We start from the raw sequence: 23,389 nt of genomic DNA, 5'->3' as shown, positions 1-23,389 counted from the left end.
TATACTTTAAGCTTTAAATAGTCAGAATTGCCTCTGATTAAATGTTCCCACAAGCTTCTAACATTAAGATTTACCTTTGTCATGTGACAGGTAAAGGGAGGAAGTGGGGAGTATGTGTGGAGCTCTTCTAACGTGGAGACCACCACCGTCAGCGTCAGAGGGGAGATAACAACCGGAAAACGAGGAGAGGCCACCATCACAGCCGCTGACGCCAAGAACAGGGTTCACACAGGGACAGCCAAGGTATATAAGGGAGAGATAGTACTGGGGTCTAATGGATAGAGACTTAAAGATACAAGATTTTTTTATTCAGAACATAGTCAAGTTTGGCTTTTATTTGTGAAAATTTTATCTAGAAGTACACATATTAAAACTAAAATTAGTGACAGAAAGTCTAATACTTTGTGTATTTTAGGTGTATGTTTTGCCCCCAGAAGACATGAAGTTTGTCCCGAAGCATGTGGAGGCCAAGGTGGGGTCAGAGCTAGATATGCCCCTCTCTGTGTTCGGGCGCCACCAAGGTTACTGAATTGTTGATTAAATCTCATATTACATCAGGAATTTGAATGCTTGGCCTGTAAATTCATTTGACCAGTCTATACTTGTATCTTTCATGTATAAAGTTTCATTTGTGGAATTGTAGAAAGCATAGTTACATAATTGTCAGAATTAAATAATTTTTTAGCTCACCTGAGCCGAAGGCTCAGGTGAGCTTTTCTGATCACATTTTGTCCGTCGTCCGTCCGTCCGTCCGTCTGTCTGTCCGTCCGTCTGTCTCTCCGTCTGTAAACTTTTCACATTTTCGACTTCTTCTCAAGGACCACTGGGCCAATTTTGACCAAACTTGGTACAAAGCATCCTTGGGTGAAGGGGAATTTAAATTGTTAAAATAAAGGGCCAAGTCCCCTCACAAGGGGAGATAATCAAGAAAAGAAAAAAATAGGGTGGGGTCATTAAAAAATCTTCTTCTAAAGAACCACTGGGTCAGAAAAGCTGAACTTTAAGTGGAAGCATCCTAAGGTAGTGTAGATTCTAAATTGTAAAAATCATGACACTAGGGGAAGGGCGGGGCCACAATGGGGAATCAAAGTTTTATATAGAAATATATAGGAAAAATCTTTGAAAATCTTCTTCTTAAGAACCACTGGGCCAGAAAAGCTGAAACTTATGTGGAAGCATCCTGGGGTAGTGTAGATTCTAAATTGTTCAAATCATGACCCCTGGGGGAAGGGCGGGGCCACAATTGGGAATCAAAGTTTTACATAGAAATATATAGGAAAAATCTTTGAAAATCTTCTTCTCAAGAATCACTGGACCAGAAAAGCTGAAACTTATGTGCACATGGAAGGATCCTGGGGTAGTGTAGATTTCAAAATGTCTAAATTATGATCAGTTGGGTAGGGTGGGGATGCATTATGTATTACAAGGAGGAAATCTGGTGAAGAACAGAATGGTCAAAGCTTCTCAGGTGAGCGATGTGGCCCATGGGCCTCTTGTTTTCATTTCAGGAAAACTTTTTCCTTTCAATGATTGTCGCAGAATGAAGGTCAACATTTCATTCTCTGATCCAACCGCCTTTCAGCTGAACAGAGGTAAATAGCTTTAGCTCCAGAATAAAATTTATTTTACATAAACATGTAGAATAAGTTATGTTTGCCCTCTTAAAGTTTTTCTTAGGAGAAGGGGTATGAGCCTGTTGATTATCAAGAACTTGCTGAAATTTCTAATGTGAAATAAATTTCACAAACAACCTGTAGTTGTCCCTTTGTTGTTGAAGTTTCACTTTCACTCCCTGAGGAGGGGTGTTGTTCGTTACGACTGAAGGCCGTACAGAGAGGTCACACGATCGTCGTCGCCAGTTACACCTCTCGCGGAATCGAGCTCTCCGCCTCGGTAACCATAGCAGCTTATGATCCACTCATGGTATGTGTTTATGGGTTATACAGTCATGTATTTCTACGCAGCATTTTAAGTTTTTGTTGTAATTCAAAGTCTGATGAGTATAAAAATGGAGAACATGTTAAGCTTGTTTAGCTAAAATATGAAAAAAATTACTTGGTTCAAATTGTCTATGGAATGGGATGATATGAATAGAATACCTGTTTTATCCTTTGAGAACAACAACAAATGCATTACATTGATATTTAGGAATAAAATGTAACTTAAAGCTGACATGAACTCTTAAAAAGGTATCATTTTTCATCTTTGTACGACTTACTACATTCCTGTACGCCTTTGTCCGCCATATTTCTTCGATTCCGCCATATTTACTTGAAAATTTTTGGCCACCTGTACCTGTTATATAAAGCCTCGTGCATTTGTTTCACTTGAGTGATTTTCTAGCCTGGCTGTCGAAACGTACACATCTCCGAAAGCATAGCTGTCATAAATCCATAAACTGACCAAATACATGTTTTAAAAGTTAAAAACCAACAAAAACTAGAACTATACTGACAAGTAAATTATTTTTGAATGCATTTGCTGCAATTTAGAAAAAATAATACAGAAAACAGCAAAAGCCGTTTGGATATGCACGCATGCAGGTCGAGAGTACGCATCGAACGCTGTGATAAAGATATTTACCTGACTACTGCTATCGCTACAGGGATGTGCACATGTCGAAAGAAATATCCTATTTTACTTTTATTGAAATATGCATCTCAGAAGTCATGTAATCCATTGCTAACTGAACAGTAAAACATTGTCACCACATAGCACTTGGACACACGTGGTCCACGACGATCAGTCTATTTGGTCAGGGGAAATTTCAAAGGTGGAAATCTGACTGAAAAAGTGCATTTTTTTTCAAAAATAAATATTACTCTTGTCTGTATATGTAAATGCAAACAAAATTTACAAACATGGCTTAATTACATTAAATTTATTTTAAAGCATGCAACATTACGAATCATTCATCCTTTGACGAGATTCTCCCGTGAAAGGGGGGGGGGATGCATAACGCTCTCTGAAAAAGATCGGATTTTATTACGATCATATATTTTCATTATAAATAATGTGTATTGGCTTTATTTATTTATTTTTTTTTAAATAAAGACCTTATATAACTTGATTTAAACTTCTTTTTTTTTTTTTTTTAATTTTATAAACAATAAACGAGTTTGATTCTGTGGTACATGAATAATCAAAATAGAATTCATTGGCGGATCCAGAGGTGGAGTGGGGTTCCAGGGATTGGAACCCCCGGCCTTTATTTTTGTACACACATACAGAGAGAGAGAGAGAGAGAGAGAATGTTTTTTCTGTAATATATAAATATTTACAGTCTAATAATATGAATAATTTGAAGACATAAAAAAAATCTCTGTCCTTTCAGTTCTCTAAATCTGTAATTTTCGCGGATTTGCTTTCCTCTGCGTGCCTTCAATCATTTTTCAATCAATTATTTGAATCTCTTCACCATTTTACAACAGTATACAAAAATCACAAAAATATATAGGTGATTTTATACATAACAGTAGATCTATAAGGCATGCGTGAATAAGAAACTAAACAAAAAAATTGTACATTGCTATGAATGTGAAGTATGGGAATTTAGGCGGGGGGCATATTTTGTTTTTTGTTTTTCTTTATAAACGAGCACAATTTTCTCAGAAAACAGTGTTTATCGTTATTCATAATGTGTTTAAAATTAATCACTTTCTGAAATTTTATGCTTTTTTTCTGTTAAGCATAGCATTCTTTCTGAAAGTAGCGAGCTGCACTTTAGTATGTAATGAAACTCATCTCCGAGTTCTTTTAAATTACAATGGGGACAAATTCTATCTTGTCTTGGTAACCCTGGCTAAGGGCTTCGATTTAGCATGCAAGGAAGATTCCAGCTAACTTTTTTACCATTTTTGGACTATTTTTAGAAGTAACTAACTTTAAGAAGTATGAATGCAATATTTCGATTCGTTAAAGATAAAGGTTTAAAATGTTCCCGTAGTATGCAGATGGAGGGGGGGGGGCTCACTTTTTCTGTGGATAATCTTTGCTGCAGTTTTAAATAAATTAAAATTTTGATTTGGAAGCTCTCTCCACATTTTTTGTTTGCAGGAAAATACGCAGATTCAAGCATGTAAAAGTAATGTACCGAACAGAAAAGTTACAGGAAGCCTCCTTTATCCCCTACAAAAAAGGATTGCATAGAGTGTGGTGCATAGATTTTTTTTGTTTTGTTTTTTGTGTTTGTTTTGTTTTTTGTTTGTTTGTTTTTTTGTTTTTTTTTTTGCTTGTCAACTGATTTTGGAGGTCCCCCATCAATATAAATTGAAGTGGCTGTGTTGTGATTCTATGCATGAGTGCCATGCGCGGACCTAGAGGGGGTTAGGACCCCCCTGGGATTTGCAAGGTTATTAAATTTATATACAAAAGCTAGAAAAAAAGTTACGTTGGAACCCCCTCGGAAAACGCAGACTCCCTGGTAAACGCGAATTTGTGTTAAATTAGTAGGAAAATAAAAAGGTTTGAAGCATTAAATGTCATCGACACCCCCCCCCCCCCAATAGGTTTTTGAAGTTTGGGCGAGTTTACGGGGTTTTTTGCATGTCAAGAAATATCTGGGTTGGATATAAATTATTAATAGTCGAAGCATATAGGAAGGGAAAGCAAACTGCTGATGAGAGTTCCACATTCTACCAAAAATTAGCTTTTTTATACCTCTTGTCTACATAATTTTTGTCCAGATTCCTTACCTTAGAAGGTACATGTATTTGAGAAAGTTCCCAATGTTCCCATTTCTATGATGTGTAGACTTCACGTTTACATGAATTTTCCTTTCAATTTCGGCGTTTAGGTTTATTTTTTTGTCAAAAGTAAAATTATTATTTCAATTTTTGAACAAGTTTCGACATCCCCTCCTGAAAAAAAATCTTTGATCTGTCCCAAGATCTAATAAATGGTACAGCACAAAATACATATGATTTTATATCTATTATTGCGCTTACAGATGGTTACAGGAGGAGAGAGAGCGAGAGAGTTCAATGAATAAAAGAGTAATTAAAAATTATCTGTATTCAACCAGGTTTCAAGTATCCCTACCCAAGTTTTTAAAAGTATCTCCCAAATATTGCGACAGAAATTATTTTTATTTTCAAAAAAAAAACTAGACTGTCAGACAGGGATACTGAAATCTCAAAAGACTTCCTGTAATAATTATAAAACAGCCTCATTCCGCAAAAATGTACATACTTTGTGGTCGGAGTGAGACAATAAAAAATCTTCAAAAATGGATTTGGCAGAAATGTCTGTCTTCCAAGAATATTTAGGTAACGGCCATGTAATTATTTCTGCCCCCCCCCCCCCCTCTAAAAATACGAATGCCTCAATATCAGTCTAAACGGGGATGTTTTTTTCCGCGGTATGTTAAAGAACGTACAGATGTACACATAAACTTTTGTATTCTGATGAAATGTTTTTAAGTCTTGAACTAAATATTTACCGTATATCAAATTATTTGGTTTAGATTTGAGATTAGTACTAAAATAATCAGTTGTAATTGACAAATGAATTTTGCGATGCAAAACAACTGCAGACTATATAAAGAATGCTTATTAGAACTAGATAGACAATTTTCAGTTATACCTTATAAAGCCGTTATAATTATACTTTAGACCCCCCCCCATTTCAGCCGCGCAAATACCACTCTTTTCCACTTGTGATATTTTCCCTGACCAAAATCTGATCAGCACGGACTAAGTGTATCGACGCGCTAGACTGTACGGAGTAGATACAGTGTGTTTATTGAGTTTTTATGGAGTTTATTTCTTTTTTGTGATGCATATTTCAATAAATGGAATTCAAGGTGTATATCACTTGATTTGTGCACATCTTCGAACCGATGCAGTGATCTTATTACCAGGTATGGGTACGTTTACAGCGTTCGATGTGTTTTCTCGACATGCATCAAAGTCTGCATAAAACATGCAAATCAAAGACGCTGATTGTTTTGTTCCATTCAAATGATAATAATTTCAAAGGGTGTTTATGGGTTTTAGTGCTTTTTATTTCATGTTTATTCTGCATAAATTGGCGCAGTGTAAAAATGCGTAATCGTGCAACTAAATCTTTCTTTCAAACTTGCATTTTCTTTCTTTTTTATAACATTTGATTCAAATCTTTAATTATTCAGAAATATGATTATTATGTTGTGTGGTTTGAAATGTCTTGATCAATCCATATGTTTTCAAATGTTTTACCATCGGAGATGTGCACAAGTCGATAGCCAAGCCAAAAAATCATTCAAGTGTAACGAGGGTATTGGGGTATATATCGTTACAATAAGACAAGGTATCTGAAAGAAATATGGCGGAATACGGCTATAGTTGGTATGAAACAAGTCGTACATAGATGAAAAAGTTGCATTTTTAAGAATTCATGTCAGCTTTAATTGTCTAGACATTGTCTTTGTTCTCTGCCTGTCTTGACAAATAGTCTCTGTTCTTTATTTCAGCCTGTGGATTCAGTGATTGTCTAGATATCTAAACATTTTCTTTTCTCTGTTGTCTAGACACAGTTTCTATTCTCTATTTCAGCCTGTGGACCCCGAGAAGTTGGCGGTGATAGCTGTAGGATCAAGGAAGGAGCTGGTCTTTAAAGGCGGTCCCCAGCCATGGGTCATAGACTCACTCAAGTACTTCCAGGATTGTGAGTAACTCACACAGTATAGATGTATAATGTTTCGAGCTCATCCTTATAAGCTGTAAATTTAAACTATCAGAAGGGAATCCTTCATCATCTGTCCAATTCTCTTCTTTTAGTGACCAGTACCAACTCAGCTGTCACCAAGGTTCAGAAAGTGAAAATCCTAGGAAACAACCGTAAGTCAACTTTGTAGTGTCTCCCTGTTTTACTGATAACATTTTTGGCATTATAAAAGAGTTGGCATAATAAAGGTAGTATGCAGTTAGGTACTTGAAAATTTCATTATAAATCTTGGACTTTTTTTGGAACATGTTCAATTTTAAAAATATTTATATATTGTTGATTGATTTATTTTATTTAATAGTTGCAAAACGTCTGTTATTTTCTGAAGCAAAGTCTTAAGACTCCTTCAGATATTGAAATGTAAAAAAAAAAAATTATTTAATTAGAGAAATGATGTTCAATTTTTAAGAGATTTTTTTCTTTTCTTATTTTTATTTAAGAGTGTATTTTTACTTTCACTTTTAAGAGATTTTTTTAATTTTAGGTGGTTTCCATAATTTTTATGTGACGTGTGTTGACTTTGGGGAGCAGGTCATGACCCTGAGGGTGGGTAACAATAAAACGACGACCAATCAGTATCCAGCCATCGCCGAGGCCTCAATCAGGTCAGTGTCGTGTGCTGTATAGAAATCAGGAGATGTAAGACTGTACATGTCTCAGATTGTTCATTATAGATGTAATAGGAATCTATCCAGCCTCATTGATATCACGACCAGAGATTTAACTGGTTTGAGTAATTTTAAGTCAAAAGCACTAAAACATCATAGAAAATTGCTTGTTAATATGATTAAGCTTTGGTATAATCATCAGGATTTCCTCTTGTCTTGTGCAGGTTGAGTTGTTCTGAACCTGTGGGATTACAGCTCCACCCTGATCTGAAATATCCAGAGAATCTCCCTCCCTGTCCTGTAACAAGGGAGCAAGGCATAGCAGTAAGTACCCAGAGACACACACCCTCTTTCCCCCTCCCTAATTTTTAGCTCTACTGGTCAGAGACCAGAAGAGCTTATGCGATAGTAATGCGTCCGTCGTCCGTCCGTCCGTCTGTCTGTCTGTCTGTCTGTCCTGATATCTAATTTTTTAACATAATAGAAGTCTAGCTGTCTGTCTGTCTGTCTGTCTGTAAACAATTTTTCAAAATGCTACTCCTCCTACAGTTTTGGTCTGATTTCAATATAACTTGGCACACAAGTAGACTACACTAAGATACATAATTCTGTGTATCAGTTTTTGATTTCGATGAACGGTGTTGCCGTGGTTACTAAAAATAGAAATTTCTGTGAAATTCTTTCAAAATGCTACTCCTCCTACAATTTTAGTCTGATTTCAATATAACTTGGCACACAAGTAGACTACACTAAGATACATAATTCTGTATATCGGTTTTTGATTTCGATGAACGGTGTTGCCGTGGTTACTAAAAATAGAAATTTCTGTGAAATTCTTTCAAAATGCTACTCCTCCTACAGTTTTAGTCTGATTTCAATATAACTTGGCACACAAGTAGACTACACTAAGATACACAATTCTGTGTATCAGTTTTTGATTTTGATGAACGGTGTAGCCGTGGTTACTAAAAATAGAAATTTCTGTGAAATTCTTTCAAAATGCTACTCCTTCTACAGTTTTAGTCTGATTTCATTATAACTTGGCACACAAGTAGACTACAATAAGATACATAATTCTGTGTATAAGTTTTTGATTTCGATGAACGGTGTTGCCGTGGTTACTAAAAATAGAAATTTCTGTGAAATTCTTTCAAAATGCTACTCCAAATACAATTTTAGTCTGATTATAATATAAATGTGGCATGCAAGTAGACTGCACTAAGAACATAAAGAGACTTAATTAAGGATCATTATTCTATTTATTGCTGTTGAAAAGTTTCAGTTTCCAACTGCTTAAGTACTTTTCTCTTCCTTTGCTATAAGTACAAACCAGTAGAGCTTCAGTCTCGACAGAGACTTCTGGTCTGTTACAAGATAGAAAGACGTAGCAGTAAGTATCCAGAGACACCCCTTCCCCTCCCCCTGGCCCCTGTAACAAGGGAGCAAGGCATAGCTCTAAGTATCCAGAGACACACTCTCTCACCCCTCCCCATCTCCTATTACAAGGGAGCAATGCATAACTATAAGTATTCAGAGTATCTCCCTCCCCGTCCTGTAAAAAGGAGCATGGGATAGAAGTTATCTCCCTGGTACATGAACGATGCTTTATATTTGCTTATTATTTTGATCATATTTATTATTGAATAGTCACATTCTGAATATCTTTAAAGTTGTGTTGATGTTCACATTAGTACATGTGTACTTACAGATCCCGGTCCACTGTCAGAGAGATCTAGACATCCTGGTCACGGTCACCGATTCCCTCGGGAGGAAGTTTGACAATTTCTCCTCCCTGGACTTTCAGTGGTCAGTTTCTGACCAGTCCCTGGCCACACTGGACAATTCTGCGGACAGCTCCATACAGATCTCCACCATGTCCAGCAAGGAAGGATTTAACTACGTCAAGTGTTAGTGTGTCTGTCTTCTCTATAACAACTCAGCATACTAGCTGTTCAAATTCATAAGACTTTTTTCAACTCAGAAAAGTAACCAAAGATTGATAAGAAATGAAGTATTTGTAAACTCAATTATAAAGGTAATTTCATTTAAGAGGTGCCCTTTCTTATCCCCCGTAGTGACAGTTGAAGTGTTATTTACAGATTACCGAGGCCTGCTACCTCGAGGTCGACCTGGGTTTGTCGTCATCACGGCCTCCATCAACTCCTACCTGGAGAGACATCTGAGAATGGCTGGATCTCCCATATCAGTAATCTATCACCTTAGTGTTCCTCTGTTGCTGTCTCTATAACTGGTCTTGTTAAGATGTTTGATCTGGCAGCATTACTAAATGTGTTTTATATTTACATTTCAGACCAGAATCCATCCCAAGATAAGCCGATCCCTGGAGCTAAAGCTTGTGGAGGAAGTCATTGTTAAACCAGACATCATCTCCCTGTTCAATCACCCCTCTAACACTGTAGGTTCTGTGTTAACGTTACAATACGTACATACTAGATAATACTTCCTGTTTATTTTCATGTTGTGTCACAAATATTCTCTTTTGGACTTAAGTAGAAGTCTTCATTACCATTTTTGTGTGACTGTTACATGTACCGTATATACTCGCCTATAAGTCGGTCCGCCTATAAGTCGGTTGTATTTAATAAGCTTATATATCAGAGGGACTGACCTCATATAATACCATTAATTTTATAGTTTGCCTATAAGTCGGACATAGAATTTTGGACCAGAGATAAACTCCCAAAAATCCGACTTATAGGCGAGTATATACAGTATTTATATTTTTGGAATCGTAACATTTGGTCCTTTTTTGTTCTTTTCAGTACACTGTGGACATTCAGAAAGGTTCAGGATTTTTCCATGTGATCCCTGATCAAGCAGGGGTTGTTAATCTGGACTATACTGATAAAACCAAACAAATGCAGGTAATTACTAGAATACCTACGTGTCTGTACACATATTAAAAAGAGAATTGTTTAAGGAGTAGTTATAAGTATTTAGGTTTAATCCTAACATTGTGAAGATTTCAGTTTTATTTTGTTGTGGAGGCTGTCCTCAGATCGTGTAGATATCGGTACAATTTTGTTATGTTTGTTGTTATGTGTGTTTCAGGTGGTTCCCGTGGCTGACGGCTCTATGAAGGTCACGGTGTATGACCTCTGTGTTTACGTACGACACCCGCCCACAGCCACCATATTTGTGTCGGGAGTAGGAAGTGTGGAACTCTCTGTCACAGAAAAGGTACGAGATAATGGATCAAATGTGTGTGGGTTATGTACATATCGTCGCTGTAATATCAAAATGTCGTACGTCGATTTTTGGCGCGAAATTTTTATTGCTATTTTGGAATCTGCAATATCGAATACAAGTTCTGTCAAAACGTCATGTCTCTAGGCCAATTAGAAAGTGAGATACAGACGTGTGATAAAAGCACGTATGTCCATTGGATGCATTTTTTTTTCTGACAAAAGGTCGTATGTCTCTGGGCACTGACATAGATGTCACTGGCAGTCTGATATCAAGGGAAAAATTATAATTTTACCGTAGTTAAATCTTTTATAATTTTTACTAAAAAATGTGTTCAACATACAAAACAATGTATATTTATTTAATAAACAGAGAAATCAATAGAAAGATTGATGAAAAGTTAGATGTTAGGTTACTTCATGACAAACTGAATTGTTTTCGCAGTTTGTAACTGCAATCAATTTATGAGTATGTTAATTCATATAATACATTTTAGAGCGTTCTAATATCAGGCTTACAATACATTGCAAGGGTTTGTTTCAATGCTTTTCTGGAGATACGACACTTTGTACTGAAAAACATCCAGGACAGAAAGGAAAACACAAGACATACGACATTTTGAAAAAATATGTTTTTTGTCTCTCCTGAAAAGTTGGGATTTTTGACTTACGACAATTTGATATTACAGCGACGATATATAAATTAGGAAGTGTGGAATTCTCCGTCACAGAAAAAGGTACGAGATAATGGATCAAATGTGTGTGGGTTATGTACATATATAAATTAGGAAGTGTGGAATTCTCCGTCACAGAAAAAGGTACGCAGAAACACTGTCAATAGATCTAGAAATGTAACATACTGTAATATTTTGCCTGTATTAAAATACTTTTATTTATGAGTATTTCATCTATTAATCTGTGACTGTTGTTGTAGGTTGAAGTTGATAAAGAAGCCAGGGTCAAGGTCAGGGTCATGGATGCCCACGGTAAACCCCTGCAGGCCAGCTTCTTCAGATTAATGGGGCTCAAATTGATTCCCACTTCTAATATCATCACCATCAGGTATTATATAATTCGTAATCATAAGAAGATGTAAACATTGAAAATCTGTTTTAAGCCTCTAATTGTTGTGTCTTTTTGCAATGAATTTTTCTGCCTTTTTGAATATATTGATCTTTATAAGCTTATCTTCTGTGAAACATTGTTAATTTCTAACCTAACCCACAGTGTTAATGCCTTTAGGGATGTATATCCATGTTACATATTTATTCTTTTGAAATTAGAATTTTTATGAAGAAGAGATTTATGTTTAAATATTAGAGTTTTTTTAGGTCACCTGAGTAAACTCAGGTGACCTATTGCTATCTGTTTTTGTCCGTCGTCGTCCGTCGTGCGTCGTGCGTTAACATTTGAACATTTTCAGCTTCTTCTCTGCAACCACTGAACCAATTTCAACCAAATTTGGCACAAAGCATCTATGGGTGAAAACAAAAATTGTGAATTTCATGATCCCTGCCCCCCTGGGGCCTGAGGGGTGGGGCCAAAACCACTAAAATTAATGCAATCTTTAAAAATCTTCTTCTTTACTCCTGGACATTAAGCAGTCAAACTGTTTGCATGATTGTAATCAGCAATGAGTCCTCTACCAAAATTGTAAAATTCATGGCCCTGGGGTCAGGGGTTCTAGTGCTAGGGCGGGGCTAAATAAGTAGGTAGTGAAAATGCATTATTTCTTTGAAAATCTTCTTCTCTGCTCCTGGGTATTAAATAAACCAACTAAGTACATAGTTATGATGAGCAAGAGTGCCTCTACCAAAATTGTGAATTTTATGGCCCCAGGGTCAGGGGTTCTGGTGTTAGGGTGGGGCTCTATTGATTATATAGTGAAAATACATGAATTCTTTGAAAATCTTCTCTGCTCCTGGGTATTAAATAAACTAACTAAGTACATAGTTATGATGAGCAAGAGTGCCTCTACCAAAATTGTGAATTTTATGGCTCCAGGGTCAGGGGTTCTGGTGTTAGGGTGGGGCTCTATTGATTATATAGTGAAAATACATGAATTCTTTGAAAATCTTCTTCTCTGCTCCTGGGTATTAAATAAACTAACTAAGTACATAGTTATGATGAGCAAGAGTGCCTCTACCAAAATTGTGAATTTTATGGCCCCAGGGTCAGGGGTTCTTGTTTTAGGGTGGGGCTCTAATGATTATATTAGGCCAGGTAAAATTAATCTTTAGATTCTCATCCTAATTTGCTAAAATATTGGGGCGGGTGGGCGGATTTTATTTTTTATTTTTTATAATTGTTAATTTATATATACTGTATACGGGGAAATTTTCGCCCCTTTCGTCCTCCCATTGATTGGGCGAATTTAAAACGGGGCGAATTTAATTTACACCTCATAATTTCTTAAACAGAGCTATGACAGGGCGAAAATAAAACGGGGCAAAATTGTTCCCAAGTTCAAAAGGGCGAAAATAAGACGGGGCGAAAATAACCCTGTATACAGTAGGCCTAAGTATCAACAAAACAATGGACGCCCCGTACACATTTTTTTCATTACCTTAATGCAAATATGAATAGATTAAATTCTTTTCATATTCTTTTAGATATTTAAAGAAAATTTTTGCTTTAAAAATTAAAAAATATTTATTGTTAATTAACAAATTATCAAGTACACATTATACGGCACACCCTGAACAAAATGAGGTAGGGATACCAATAAATTGTGTATGCTTGACTTCTTATATTTTGCAAAATCTATATAAATGTTCTAATAATTATTCTACTGAAAAATCTAGGCCTTCTCTTAAGTCTGTCTACGATGTTGTAGATTTTTATTTTATTTCAAAGCAAAGTCACACAGTTGGAGATCGTTATATATAACTTGACCAGGTGTCATTTTCCTCGTCTATTTTTACTTAGTTACAATCTCTCTACATACTTGCTCCTGCCAGTGATGGTATCTATATGTGTTTATGCTATTTTTTCTTCTCTTCCTTCTCTATACTGACAAATTATATTTAAACTGCTTTTATTGCCGATTTTTCTCCATTCTTCACATGGCGTTTTTGCTATAAATAGCGACACGCGATTTTAATACAGATGTGTGTGATAACTCTTAAACTATGATAAATTCTTACTTAATAAAAATACATGAAAATACCCAAAAATCAAAATAAAAAAACATCGGGGCGGGATATTTTGAGAGGGGCGGGCGGGGATGAGAATCTAAAGATTAATTTTATATGGCCTTATAGTGAAATGCATGAATTCTTTGAACATCCTGGTTAATATGCTAATGATCTAATTACATATTTAAGGCCAGGATTTATTTTATTTTTATTTTTACAAACCCTCCGCTCAAGGTTTTGAATTTTCAGAATAAAATAAAACTTTTTTTTTTCTTTCCGATGTCAAATTTGAGTCGGGATCGAGATTTCACATTTACGAACTCGCACTTCCGGTTTTAAGATGAAACGGCGGGGAAATAAAGCGAGATCTGAAAGATAGCTTGGTTTAGTGTAAAATTCATCGATACGAGTGCCATTCAAAAAGTTTCACCTGTTCAAAGGACAAATAAAATGCTGACGACTTTGTTGCACAATGACGTGCTGGTGAGATAATTATGTATTCGTTTCAAAAGTATCTCTCTGTAAATTATTTTCCTCCCCCAGGTTTTAAACTGCCCGTGGTAGCTGTTGCATATTGCCAGCGGGCAGCAACATTTTTTAGGTCTCTGTTATAGAAAACTGTTGCTTATGCATCAGATGTAATGAATAAAACTATGGGAGAGGTTCAGTCCATTTGAGGAAGAAATTGTTAAGGCAAGAATATACAAATATATACAGGCATGTAGTATCATTTGTATCAGCCAGAAAAAAATTATTTTACACTTGATTGAAAAAATGTTCACCCTACACCCGCAATACCCCCTGTCTGTTTTATGATAGGATTAAATTTTAGAACAATGTCTACACATTCAGTGTCATTCACCTAACACATATTAAAAAAAATGAAGATATATTGAAAGACTTTTAAAGAATTGATTTTTTAAAATATATTTTGACCAACATCACAAAATTTATATAACTGGCCCAAACTGGCAGATGATGAAATAAGCAATTAAATGTTTTACTTTCCTATTTGTAAGCATTATGTGTCCAGTGGTACGGAGCCTATTATAATAGCATAAAAAAAAGAATGTACAAATGTTAATAATTGATTTATCAAAAAAAAAAATTTGATTTCCTTCTCCTTTGGGACTTTTTTATTCTCATGTTCATAACTTAACCTAAACAAAAAAAAAAAAAAAATGCTGGCCTTATAATGAAGAAGGGGCCTCTTTCAAAATAGATACTTTCAGGGACGCTGGGTCAGGGGTACCAGGGGGGGTACTTTGACTAAAAATAAATTAATGCTTTGAAATCTGCCCTTTGATAAGCAATGGTGCCTTCTTCAAAATTTGTGAATTTCATGGCTTTTGGATTAAAACACGAACCAAATACAATCGCTGGAAAGTTGTTACATGATACTCAGGTGACCTATAAGGCCCGTGGGCCTCTTGTTTACATTACAAATATATGTACATGCAACACATCAATACATGTACAAGCGTTTTGATAGAGTCTATAATTTATCAGAATTCTGTTATTCAGAATAAATTGCAGTTATGTTGTAAATCTTATTCTATATGTTCATTTAATTACAGTCTAAAATTAGACTTCTCTTCCTCAGAAAAGACAAGGATCAGAGAGATGAACTCTTCACCGAGTATTACATCATGCATGGAGCACAAGTTGGTCACACTTCACTGGTCGCGGAGGCTCATCCCAGTCACGGTGTGGTGATTAGGAGTCTCGCCAGACCAGTAGAGGTCTGTAGAAATTTAATATTTTCAGGTTTATCTCAATACAACTTTACAGTTTACACATCCAATAAGTAAAGCATTGGATTGCTTCTGAAGTGTTCAATCTTTTATCTACATGTACTTGCAGGTTTTTCCACCACTTCAGCTAATTCCCAGAAACATCACAATGATTATTGGAGCCAAGTTTCAGGTGAGTTTAGGACATTTTACCCAGATTTTAAGAACCATATGCTGCTGGAACACTTTGGATGACCTTTAACCTTTGTATCTTTGTAGGTACTCAGCAAAGGAGGCCCCACTCCCCAGTGTACAGTGCTGTTCTCTATCAAGGACAGTCGTATCGCGGACGTGTCCAGCAGTGGTCTACTAGACGCCCAGAATCTGGGGACCACGAGGGTATTAGGTCAGGCGGTGGGTCAGGACCCAGAGACAGGGGAGACTATTATATACTCTCAGGTAAATACTTGTGCAGGTAAAAACCATGATGTATGTACATTTTCAGGGTAAAATTATTTTTCAATACAGCACATACAATATCATTATACATAGGCACAACTGAAACAGTAATATTTCAGTTCTTTATAGTTATGTTATATACCCTTTAATTGGAAACCATCAAATGAAGTAAATGTGAGGGATAAACATAGTTTTTGTGTTTTGTCAGGATGAAGTAACAGTTAATGTGGTAGAATTGTCGGGGATCAGGATTCACTCCGCGTTATCAAGGATGCAGACAGGCACCAAGGTAAGTAACTCAGTACTGACACCTTATTAACATCAGAGGCTACTGTATATACACTGTAAGTACAGATCACTGACCACTATATTTAAACTGTAAGTACAGATATGCTTACTCTGGCTACTGTATTTAAACTGTATATTCATGTAGACATTATATAACATGTAAACTTCCTTATAACTGTTTAATCCTTTAGATGCCGCTGTATGCCATTGGTCTGTCCGAGCACGAGACCCCGTTCTCTTTCGGGTCGGCCATGCCTCCTCTGGTGTTCACCTGGACCATTAATAACAAGGACGTCATACAGCTACAGAATGTCTTCCACAAGGTCTCATCTCTGTATTAACATACAGAACAGTTTTATATCTTACACATGATCTTAAAAAATCATTCTCTTTTAGTCATATTTGTATTAGATATAGAATGAAATAAAGCAATAGGTACACATACATTGGATCAGTATTTAAATGAGTTGAATTTGTTTTATATTACAGACAGGTCTGAAGTCCCCAGCAGAGAGTGACTTTGCTCGTCAACTGGTGGCCATCTCAGCTGGACAGGTCACCGTCAAACTGACTGTTAGACCCCATCTGACCTCCAGGTCACAGATGAAAGGTCACAAAACACTGACCGATGAACTGCAGGTGGAGGTAGGTAGTGTAGATTTTTTACTGTTATAGTGGCAGGATGGGATGTCAAATCGTTCATATACATGTAGATTTGAAATGTCATTAAAAAATGAAATTACTATAGAGCCTATGAAACGAGTTTTTAAATTTATTTATCCTTCTTTGTAGGTTTTCGAAAAATTAGCAGTTATCAGCCCAAAGGTCTGTGATGGAAGAATTCTGTTGACCCCAAACACAGAAGCTGTCATCAAAACTAACAGGTTATTATTTCAGTCATTATTATCTCATACAGTTATGTGGGTAAAAATTAAAGATATCAATGAACAATTGATTTACCCTTGTTTCCATCAATTCAAAAATTGTTTAAAAATGGGATTTTTGACAGTTGTGAATAATCAGGCAGTATCATTGATTTCATAAAAGTAGACTAAATGTAGATGCCTTGTAATTAGCCTTTTACTAAAAAATATAAAGTGTTCAATCAATAATTGGTGAATTGAGTCCAGTGATAAGTTGCTTAAATACCATTATATTATTATGTGAATAATTCTGTTGCTTTCATTAAGAAATATATCAGTACACAGCTGTATGCCTGACCATAAGGAGTATGTATTATGTATGTACACCTATAGACATGTTTTTGATACACTGTTTTCTCACCAGGGATGGCTCTGCTAAGATGAGTTATCAAGTGATCTCCCTGGAGGACCCCAGCCCAGTGACTGTGGGGGAGGGAGGGTTACTGTCCAGCGGTCCCCTCACCGGTCAGGTGGCGCTACACGTCACATCGCAGGAGGAGTTTGGGACCAATCAGACCCTGGTACTACTGGTCAGGGTAAGTGACTGTGGGGGAGGGAGGGTTACTGTCCAGTGGTCCCCTCACCGGTCAGGTGGCACTACACGTCACATCACAGGAGGAGTTTGGTACTAATCAGACCCTAGTACTACTGGTCAGGGTAAGTGACTGTGAGGTGGGGGGGGAGGGAGGGTTACTGTCCAGCGGTCCCCTCACTGGTCAGGTGGCCCTACACATCACATCACAGGAGGAGTTTGGTACTAATCAGACACTGGTACAACTGGTCAGGGTAAGTGACAGGGGGGAGTTTGGTACTAATCAGACACTGGTACAACTGGTCAGGGTAAGTGACTGTGGGGAGTTTGGGACCAATCAGACCCTGGTACTACTGGTCAGGGTAAGTGATTTTGGAAGGGGGAGGGAGTGTCCAGTGGTCCCCTCACTGGGCAGGTGGCGCTACAAGTCACATCATAGGAATCAGACCCTGGTACTGCTGGTCAGAGTAAGTAGAGAGCATTCTCTACTGGAAAAGCAGTACAGTAAAACAGTGTAATCTTTAATTCAATGGGAATTGCAAAAGAATTCAAGATATTTATTTACACCATTGTAAATCAAATGTAATTTTGTTGTAGGTAAAACCTGTCTCTTACTTGATGATAAACTCCGATTTGTCCTTGAGCACATCTGAAGGTTACATTAAGAGCATTCCTGTGGGGACGACCTTGACCCTAGCCATAACTTACCATGACAATGTGGGAGAACAGTTTTATGCCACCAACGTCCAGATGAGATACCGCTGTAGCAGGTGAACTACTTTTACCTTTACTGACATTGTTTATATGTTATTTATTGTTTACTTTTAACACTGTTGTTTTCTGTAGATATGACTTTGTCCACATTAAACATGGACCAGAGAACGACACATTGGTTGTCAGGGCAGCAGAAGTCGGACAGACCATACTCAAGGTCAGAATATGAAAATATTAGATTCAGATGCTATCCTATAAATTGGCTAGGTGTTGTTTTTAGTATGTGATGTCAACTTTTGTGTAAAATATTTGTTAGGTGTGGGATCAGAGAAATCCCTGGCTAGCGGATTATATCAACATTCCAGTGGATTATGTCATCACACCGTCCAAGGTCACGATGACCCTGGGGACAGTCGTCTGTTTCAAAGCTCCCCTCGTCTCTACCAGGGGTAAGTCTCATAACCATATATTTTATGTATTTATCAGAAGGACTTTGGAGAATTAGTATTTTTCTTTGTTAAAGTACTTGTAAATCCATATCCAAAGCTAAGATTTGATCCAGGTTTTTGGAGCTTGACTTATTTGACTTTTCTTTACAAGGTCATTCTGGCGTCTGGCAGAGTAGAAATAAGGTGATTGATGTAGACAAGAATTCTGGGATTGGAACCGCAGATACTATAGGGCTCCACCTGGTGGAGTACACATTGACACAGGACGTCACCACCTACACAGAGGTAAGTAATGTCACCACATACACTGAATTCAACAGATATATAGGGGCTTTATTTGAGATTTTAGAATTTTTCAGTGTCAAATAAATTGACTTGCTGTATTTGATCAGGTGACTGTGACTCCTATTGATCAGCTGACCGTTGATGACTCCTGGTCATTTCTCACCAATGTCAAGAATCGCCTGACAGAGTACTTCATCCAAGTGACCTCGAACTCCAACTCAGAGGTCATAGGTAATAATTACAATCACCCTTAGTATTTCTTAGATGTATTCCCAAGTTACTTTTACATGTTACGAACTTAAAATCTATTATAACCTAAATATAACGTTAAGATAATTACTCTAAAAGAAATATTGTGACCTGTATTAAACTGAAAAAAAAATTGAGGCAGTTTTACACTAATTTACTAGGGGAGAATTGTACTGTTGAGATTCAGGCGAGGGGTTTCCAGCCGAGTTTTGTCCCTATCAGCTGTGGACTGGAGTTCTCCTCCAATGTCAATGGTCTGGCTGTGGAAAATCTTTTCCAAGTGTCAGCTACATTCAGCTCCAAGAAAGGTTAGAAAATACTTTATTATTATAGAAACAGTACATTTATATAAAAAAAAAACCTTATGCCATTACAAAGTTACATGTAGATGAAATGAAAGTTTTTTTTCAGTTAATTATCAGCTCATTTATTTCAATTTTCCAAAAAAATAATATTTGTAGGAAAGTATGGATGCCTGTTGAAAAAGTTGCACCCTGAGACATTAGTTCAACAGATTAGTACCATGTCTATAGAGCTACAGTTATTTGTGCTGGTCCCCAGTATAGAGAACCAACCCGAAGTGAGGGCACCAGTCAAGAAGTACCAGTATCTGCCTCCGTTTTACGTCCACAACTCGGACGTTTCCTTGTCAACAGCAGCTCCTCTCTCATCCATCAGAGTATCCACCATTCCTGATCTGTCCTCGTGTATACAGGTAAATCTTTATCTCAGAATATTTCAAATCCATTTGATTCTTCCTGAAACTTTTCAAAGTGAAAAACAAGGTAGCATTGTACGTATATGCTGATTGTTATTAAGAATAATGTTGACTGCTTATATACATTAAAGGTACTTGTAATTTTACCTGAAAATAAGATATAATTGATTATTTCTTTAGGCTGCAGTAAGTGATGAGAGCATTCTAGAGGTCATGACTCCAGAGAAAGACAGCCAATCAGGAATTATTTTGATATTTCCCATAAGGCTTATAGAGTCTGCTGCATTATGGGAATTCTAAATTGTAGGAATCATGACCCCCGGGGGAAGGGCGGGGCCATTATTGGGAGAGAGAATACTGAGAGTCATGTGGAACTATCCTGCAGAAAGACAGGTCAAAAGGTCAGACTCCCAGTATCGGTCAGGCTGATTGGACAACGGCCAGAACAGTTTGGTGAGCATTTCACTCAATCATTTGAATGGCTTCCAAAAAAAATATCACTTTTCTTGTGTTTTTGATTTTCAAGCCATTAAATTTTCTCTTCCTTTCAGTGCATTTCATAATACACCTTGTTTAATTTTTTTTTTAGGTTACAGAGGTCGTTCTGTGGGTTGGGGAGCTTTCTTCCTGAACAGCATCAACAACAATCAATCTTTCTTCTCCTACCTCTTCCTCATCATAGCTACAGCTGTAGCAGTTCTAGTCGGTCAGTATCACAACCACAGCTTTTGTTAAACAAGAAAACGGAAGATCTTTGTTTTGCTAAATTCTTGTGTTAGAAAATAAAGAAGCCTTTAAAAATGCAGGATCTTGCAGAACGTTTTGTTATTTTGTTAGCTACCATTAAGGCTATCTAAATTTAATTCCCTGGTTCTCAGGCCAATTTTCTCCAAAACAGATGCGGGAGGGCGGCGTTTTATTTTTCATTTTATTGGCAATAAAATAGATGAGGGAAGTATTTTTTTTAATTTTAATTTCCGAATTTTCTTTAACATACAGATAATTTTTTTAATCACAGATATACTTTCCATTTCTGGTCAAAATTTCTGCTTTATCCATTGCTTAACAGCGTGTAAACATCGTAGGTAATGTCCTCGAATGTATTTTCAAACGAAGTAGCCGAAATCTCATTGTAAATGGATACCGGAAGTGATATTTGAATACTAAACTACGAAACAAATGAGGTCGGATTTTTTTTCCCGGATTGGTCTCCGCTACACCAACTTTTTATTTTATCAAAAATACAATAAAATCGGCAATGCGGCTACCTCAAAACGGATGCGCGCGGGCCTGAGAACCAAGATTTCAATTTTATATGGCCTAATGTAACAATATTTGATATCTTATTATATCTGAGAGCAGTTGCTGAATATTCAACACACCTAATTAGTACATATCTGAAATTATTATGGTAATCATACCTCTTTGTTAGTAGTTATGGTAAAATGTTTCTCTATTGTAGGATACCACTACATAATTGGACCCCGTTACAAGGCGGCCACCAGCAGTAACCCAGCCTTCCTCAGACCCGGCGCCGCTGGAGCTGCCTCCCCTGCCCCACCTGTCTACCCCCAACCACAATACTCACCCAGTAAGTTCTGTTTTATCCATAAGTTTTCATAATAAATCAGGTTAAAATAAATCAATGTGTTTGTGACTAGAATGACTTGCAAATGAAATCAATGATGAATGTCTTTGTGACTAGAATGAATGTTAATACAAACGTTTGGGAATTCTCCTACCTGACCTTATTTTCTTGTTTTAATGATTTATTTTAATTAACAGGTCACTCCCCACCCCCATACACAAGCTACGCCTCACCACTGACTGGTGCCAAGTCCCCAATCCTGTGGTCCACGGAGTACCACCCTCAGGACGGGAGCAGTCCCCGCCGGCGGTCCCCCTACAGTAGATCTCCCGGGGTCTCCCCATCCTTCAGCTCCAGACAAAGTCCACTATAACCATTCCGTTAGTAGCCCAACAAATTTTTAGCTCTTCTTGATAAATCTTCATCATCATCCCCACTGAAGCCAAAATATTCCTTTTCTTGTGCATCTAGACTTGAATGTTTGATGATAAATGCTTACATTGACAAAAATTATTGAGTGATTGGTGATATAAGAATTTTTCTGAAAAGGATTTCATGCTTGTTAAATATTATTTCATTAAGTCTCATTGTCTCTCAAGAGAGTGAGGAGAAATGATTGTAGAATTTTGTACCGTTTTGCATAATAATCAATTAACAGCTGGCCTGAATGGCTGAGGACTAGATGTGAGGGGTGACAGATTCTGTTTTGTATGATGAGAGTTTTGTGTGATAGTGAGGAATGCCAGTGATTGTGTGTTGTCAGTGATTTATAACATTTCTTGTCGTATGTTTATCTGTATATCTAGTTATTTGCAATGTGTTCATAGCATTACACATGTATATAATTTCTGTGTACAAGGTTATTTTTGTCTCATGTTATTTTTCCCTCTCACACTTGCAAACAGATTTGTTCAGTTTTAAATTTGCCAAGTCAAACTTAAAAGAAATAATACTTAGTGTGAATTTCTTCCGCTTTAAATTTGCCCACCTGTGAGTAGGGCAAAACAAGGGCAAAAATTTCCCTGTTGTCTTAATGACGTTGGATCCTGATATTTAATGTCTTAAACTTTTTTTCTCAAGTATATTTTTATTAGGGCCCCGCAAGGATTTGCGGGTGCCCTATAGTAATCACTCTGTCCGTCCGTCCGTCTGTCTGTCTGTCTGTCTGTCTGTCTGTCTGTCTGTCTGTCTGTCTGTCTGTCCGTCTGTCACTCTTCCGTCCACAAATTTTCTGTTTTTTTCTAATAACTTTTTTTATGGTTGCCCAATCAAGATCAAATTTGGTATGGTAGTTCAGTAGGCAGAAATACATATTTTGATGCTAAGTTTGGTTCTCTATGTCTTCTGGTTTGGAGCTGGGGTGGTTGGGTAGATTCCTTAACTATGCATAAGAATGAATGGGCAACTTTTTTTATGGTTGCCCTATCAAGTACAAATTTGATATGATAGTTCAGTAGGCAGAAATACATATTTTGATGCTAAGTTTGGTTCTCTATGTCCCCTGGTTTGGAGCTGGGGTGGTGGGGTAGATTCCTTAACTTTATATACAAAAGCATTGGCAAAGAGAGATAACTGCTGAAGATGTTCCTATTGTAAAACTGAATGCTGCTATGAGTCCCTTGAGATTAATTAGCTTTCCTCCTGAAGAAAATCCAGAGCATTATCTTTATCTGTCAAATTGAGATGAATTACCACCTCTGTCTGCAAATGAAGTTTGTTTTGAAGTTAAGTCAATTTGGAATGCTATGAACACTCTGAAATGTGGATTTAAATATTATAATTTTTTATAATTTAT

At 36.9% G+C, this 23,389-nt stretch overlaps 1 protein-coding gene across 1 annotated transcript in view; it reads left to right on the top strand.

The window, feature by feature from the left end:
- LOC134269712 (nuclear pore membrane glycoprotein 210-like) overlaps window positions 1-23,389 on the top strand; it is a 31,025-nt gene extending 7,636 nt beyond the window's left edge. Inside the window, exons 11-44 of the mRNA XM_062751918.1 lie at window positions 91-243; window positions 416-521; window positions 1,509-1,592; window positions 1,778-1,923; window positions 6,534-6,645; window positions 6,759-6,818; window positions 7,190-7,310; window positions 7,538-7,637; window positions 9,022-9,220; window positions 9,413-9,519; window positions 9,625-9,729; window positions 10,097-10,198; window positions 10,386-10,514; window positions 11,454-11,581; window positions 15,260-15,398; window positions 15,520-15,582; window positions 15,669-15,848; window positions 16,057-16,137; window positions 16,328-16,459; window positions 16,626-16,781; window positions 16,929-17,020; window positions 17,424-17,595; window positions 18,189-18,361; window positions 18,438-18,522; window positions 18,622-18,754; window positions 18,906-19,039; window positions 19,147-19,270; window positions 19,450-19,596; window positions 19,750-20,003; window positions 20,187-20,299; window positions 20,353-20,459; window positions 20,596-20,712; window positions 21,469-21,597; window positions 21,792-23,389. Of these exons, the coding sequence (XP_062607902.1) occupies window positions 91-243; window positions 416-521; window positions 1,509-1,592; window positions 1,778-1,923; window positions 6,534-6,645; window positions 6,759-6,818; window positions 7,190-7,310; window positions 7,538-7,637; window positions 9,022-9,220; window positions 9,413-9,519; window positions 9,625-9,729; window positions 10,097-10,198; window positions 10,386-10,514; window positions 11,454-11,581; window positions 15,260-15,398; window positions 15,520-15,582; window positions 15,669-15,848; window positions 16,057-16,137; window positions 16,328-16,459; window positions 16,626-16,781; window positions 16,929-17,020; window positions 17,424-17,595; window positions 18,189-18,361; window positions 18,438-18,522; window positions 18,622-18,754; window positions 18,906-19,039; window positions 19,147-19,270; window positions 19,450-19,596; window positions 19,750-20,003; window positions 20,187-20,299; window positions 20,353-20,459; window positions 20,596-20,712; window positions 21,469-21,597; window positions 21,792-21,967 (4,359 nt within the window). The 3' untranslated portion in view covers window positions 21,968-23,389. The remainder of the gene's footprint in view (window positions 1-90; window positions 244-415; window positions 522-1,508; window positions 1,593-1,777; window positions 1,924-6,533; window positions 6,646-6,758; window positions 6,819-7,189; window positions 7,311-7,537; window positions 7,638-9,021; window positions 9,221-9,412; window positions 9,520-9,624; window positions 9,730-10,096; window positions 10,199-10,385; window positions 10,515-11,453; window positions 11,582-15,259; window positions 15,399-15,519; window positions 15,583-15,668; window positions 15,849-16,056; window positions 16,138-16,327; window positions 16,460-16,625; window positions 16,782-16,928; window positions 17,021-17,423; window positions 17,596-18,188; window positions 18,362-18,437; window positions 18,523-18,621; window positions 18,755-18,905; window positions 19,040-19,146; window positions 19,271-19,449; window positions 19,597-19,749; window positions 20,004-20,186; window positions 20,300-20,352; window positions 20,460-20,595; window positions 20,713-21,468; window positions 21,598-21,791) is intronic.

This window comes from Saccostrea cucullata, unplaced genomic scaffold (genome assembly GCF_032062105.1).
Source record: "Saccostrea cucullata isolate Sc308-1 unplaced genomic scaffold, CSIRO_AGI_Scuc_v1 ctg9623, whole genome shotgun sequence".
Lineage (NCBI taxonomy): Eukaryota > Metazoa > Mollusca > Bivalvia > Ostreida > Ostreidae > Saccostrea > Saccostrea cuccullata.
Note: the sequence above shows the minus strand (reverse complement) of the source record. Positions and strands in the feature narration are given on the sequence as shown.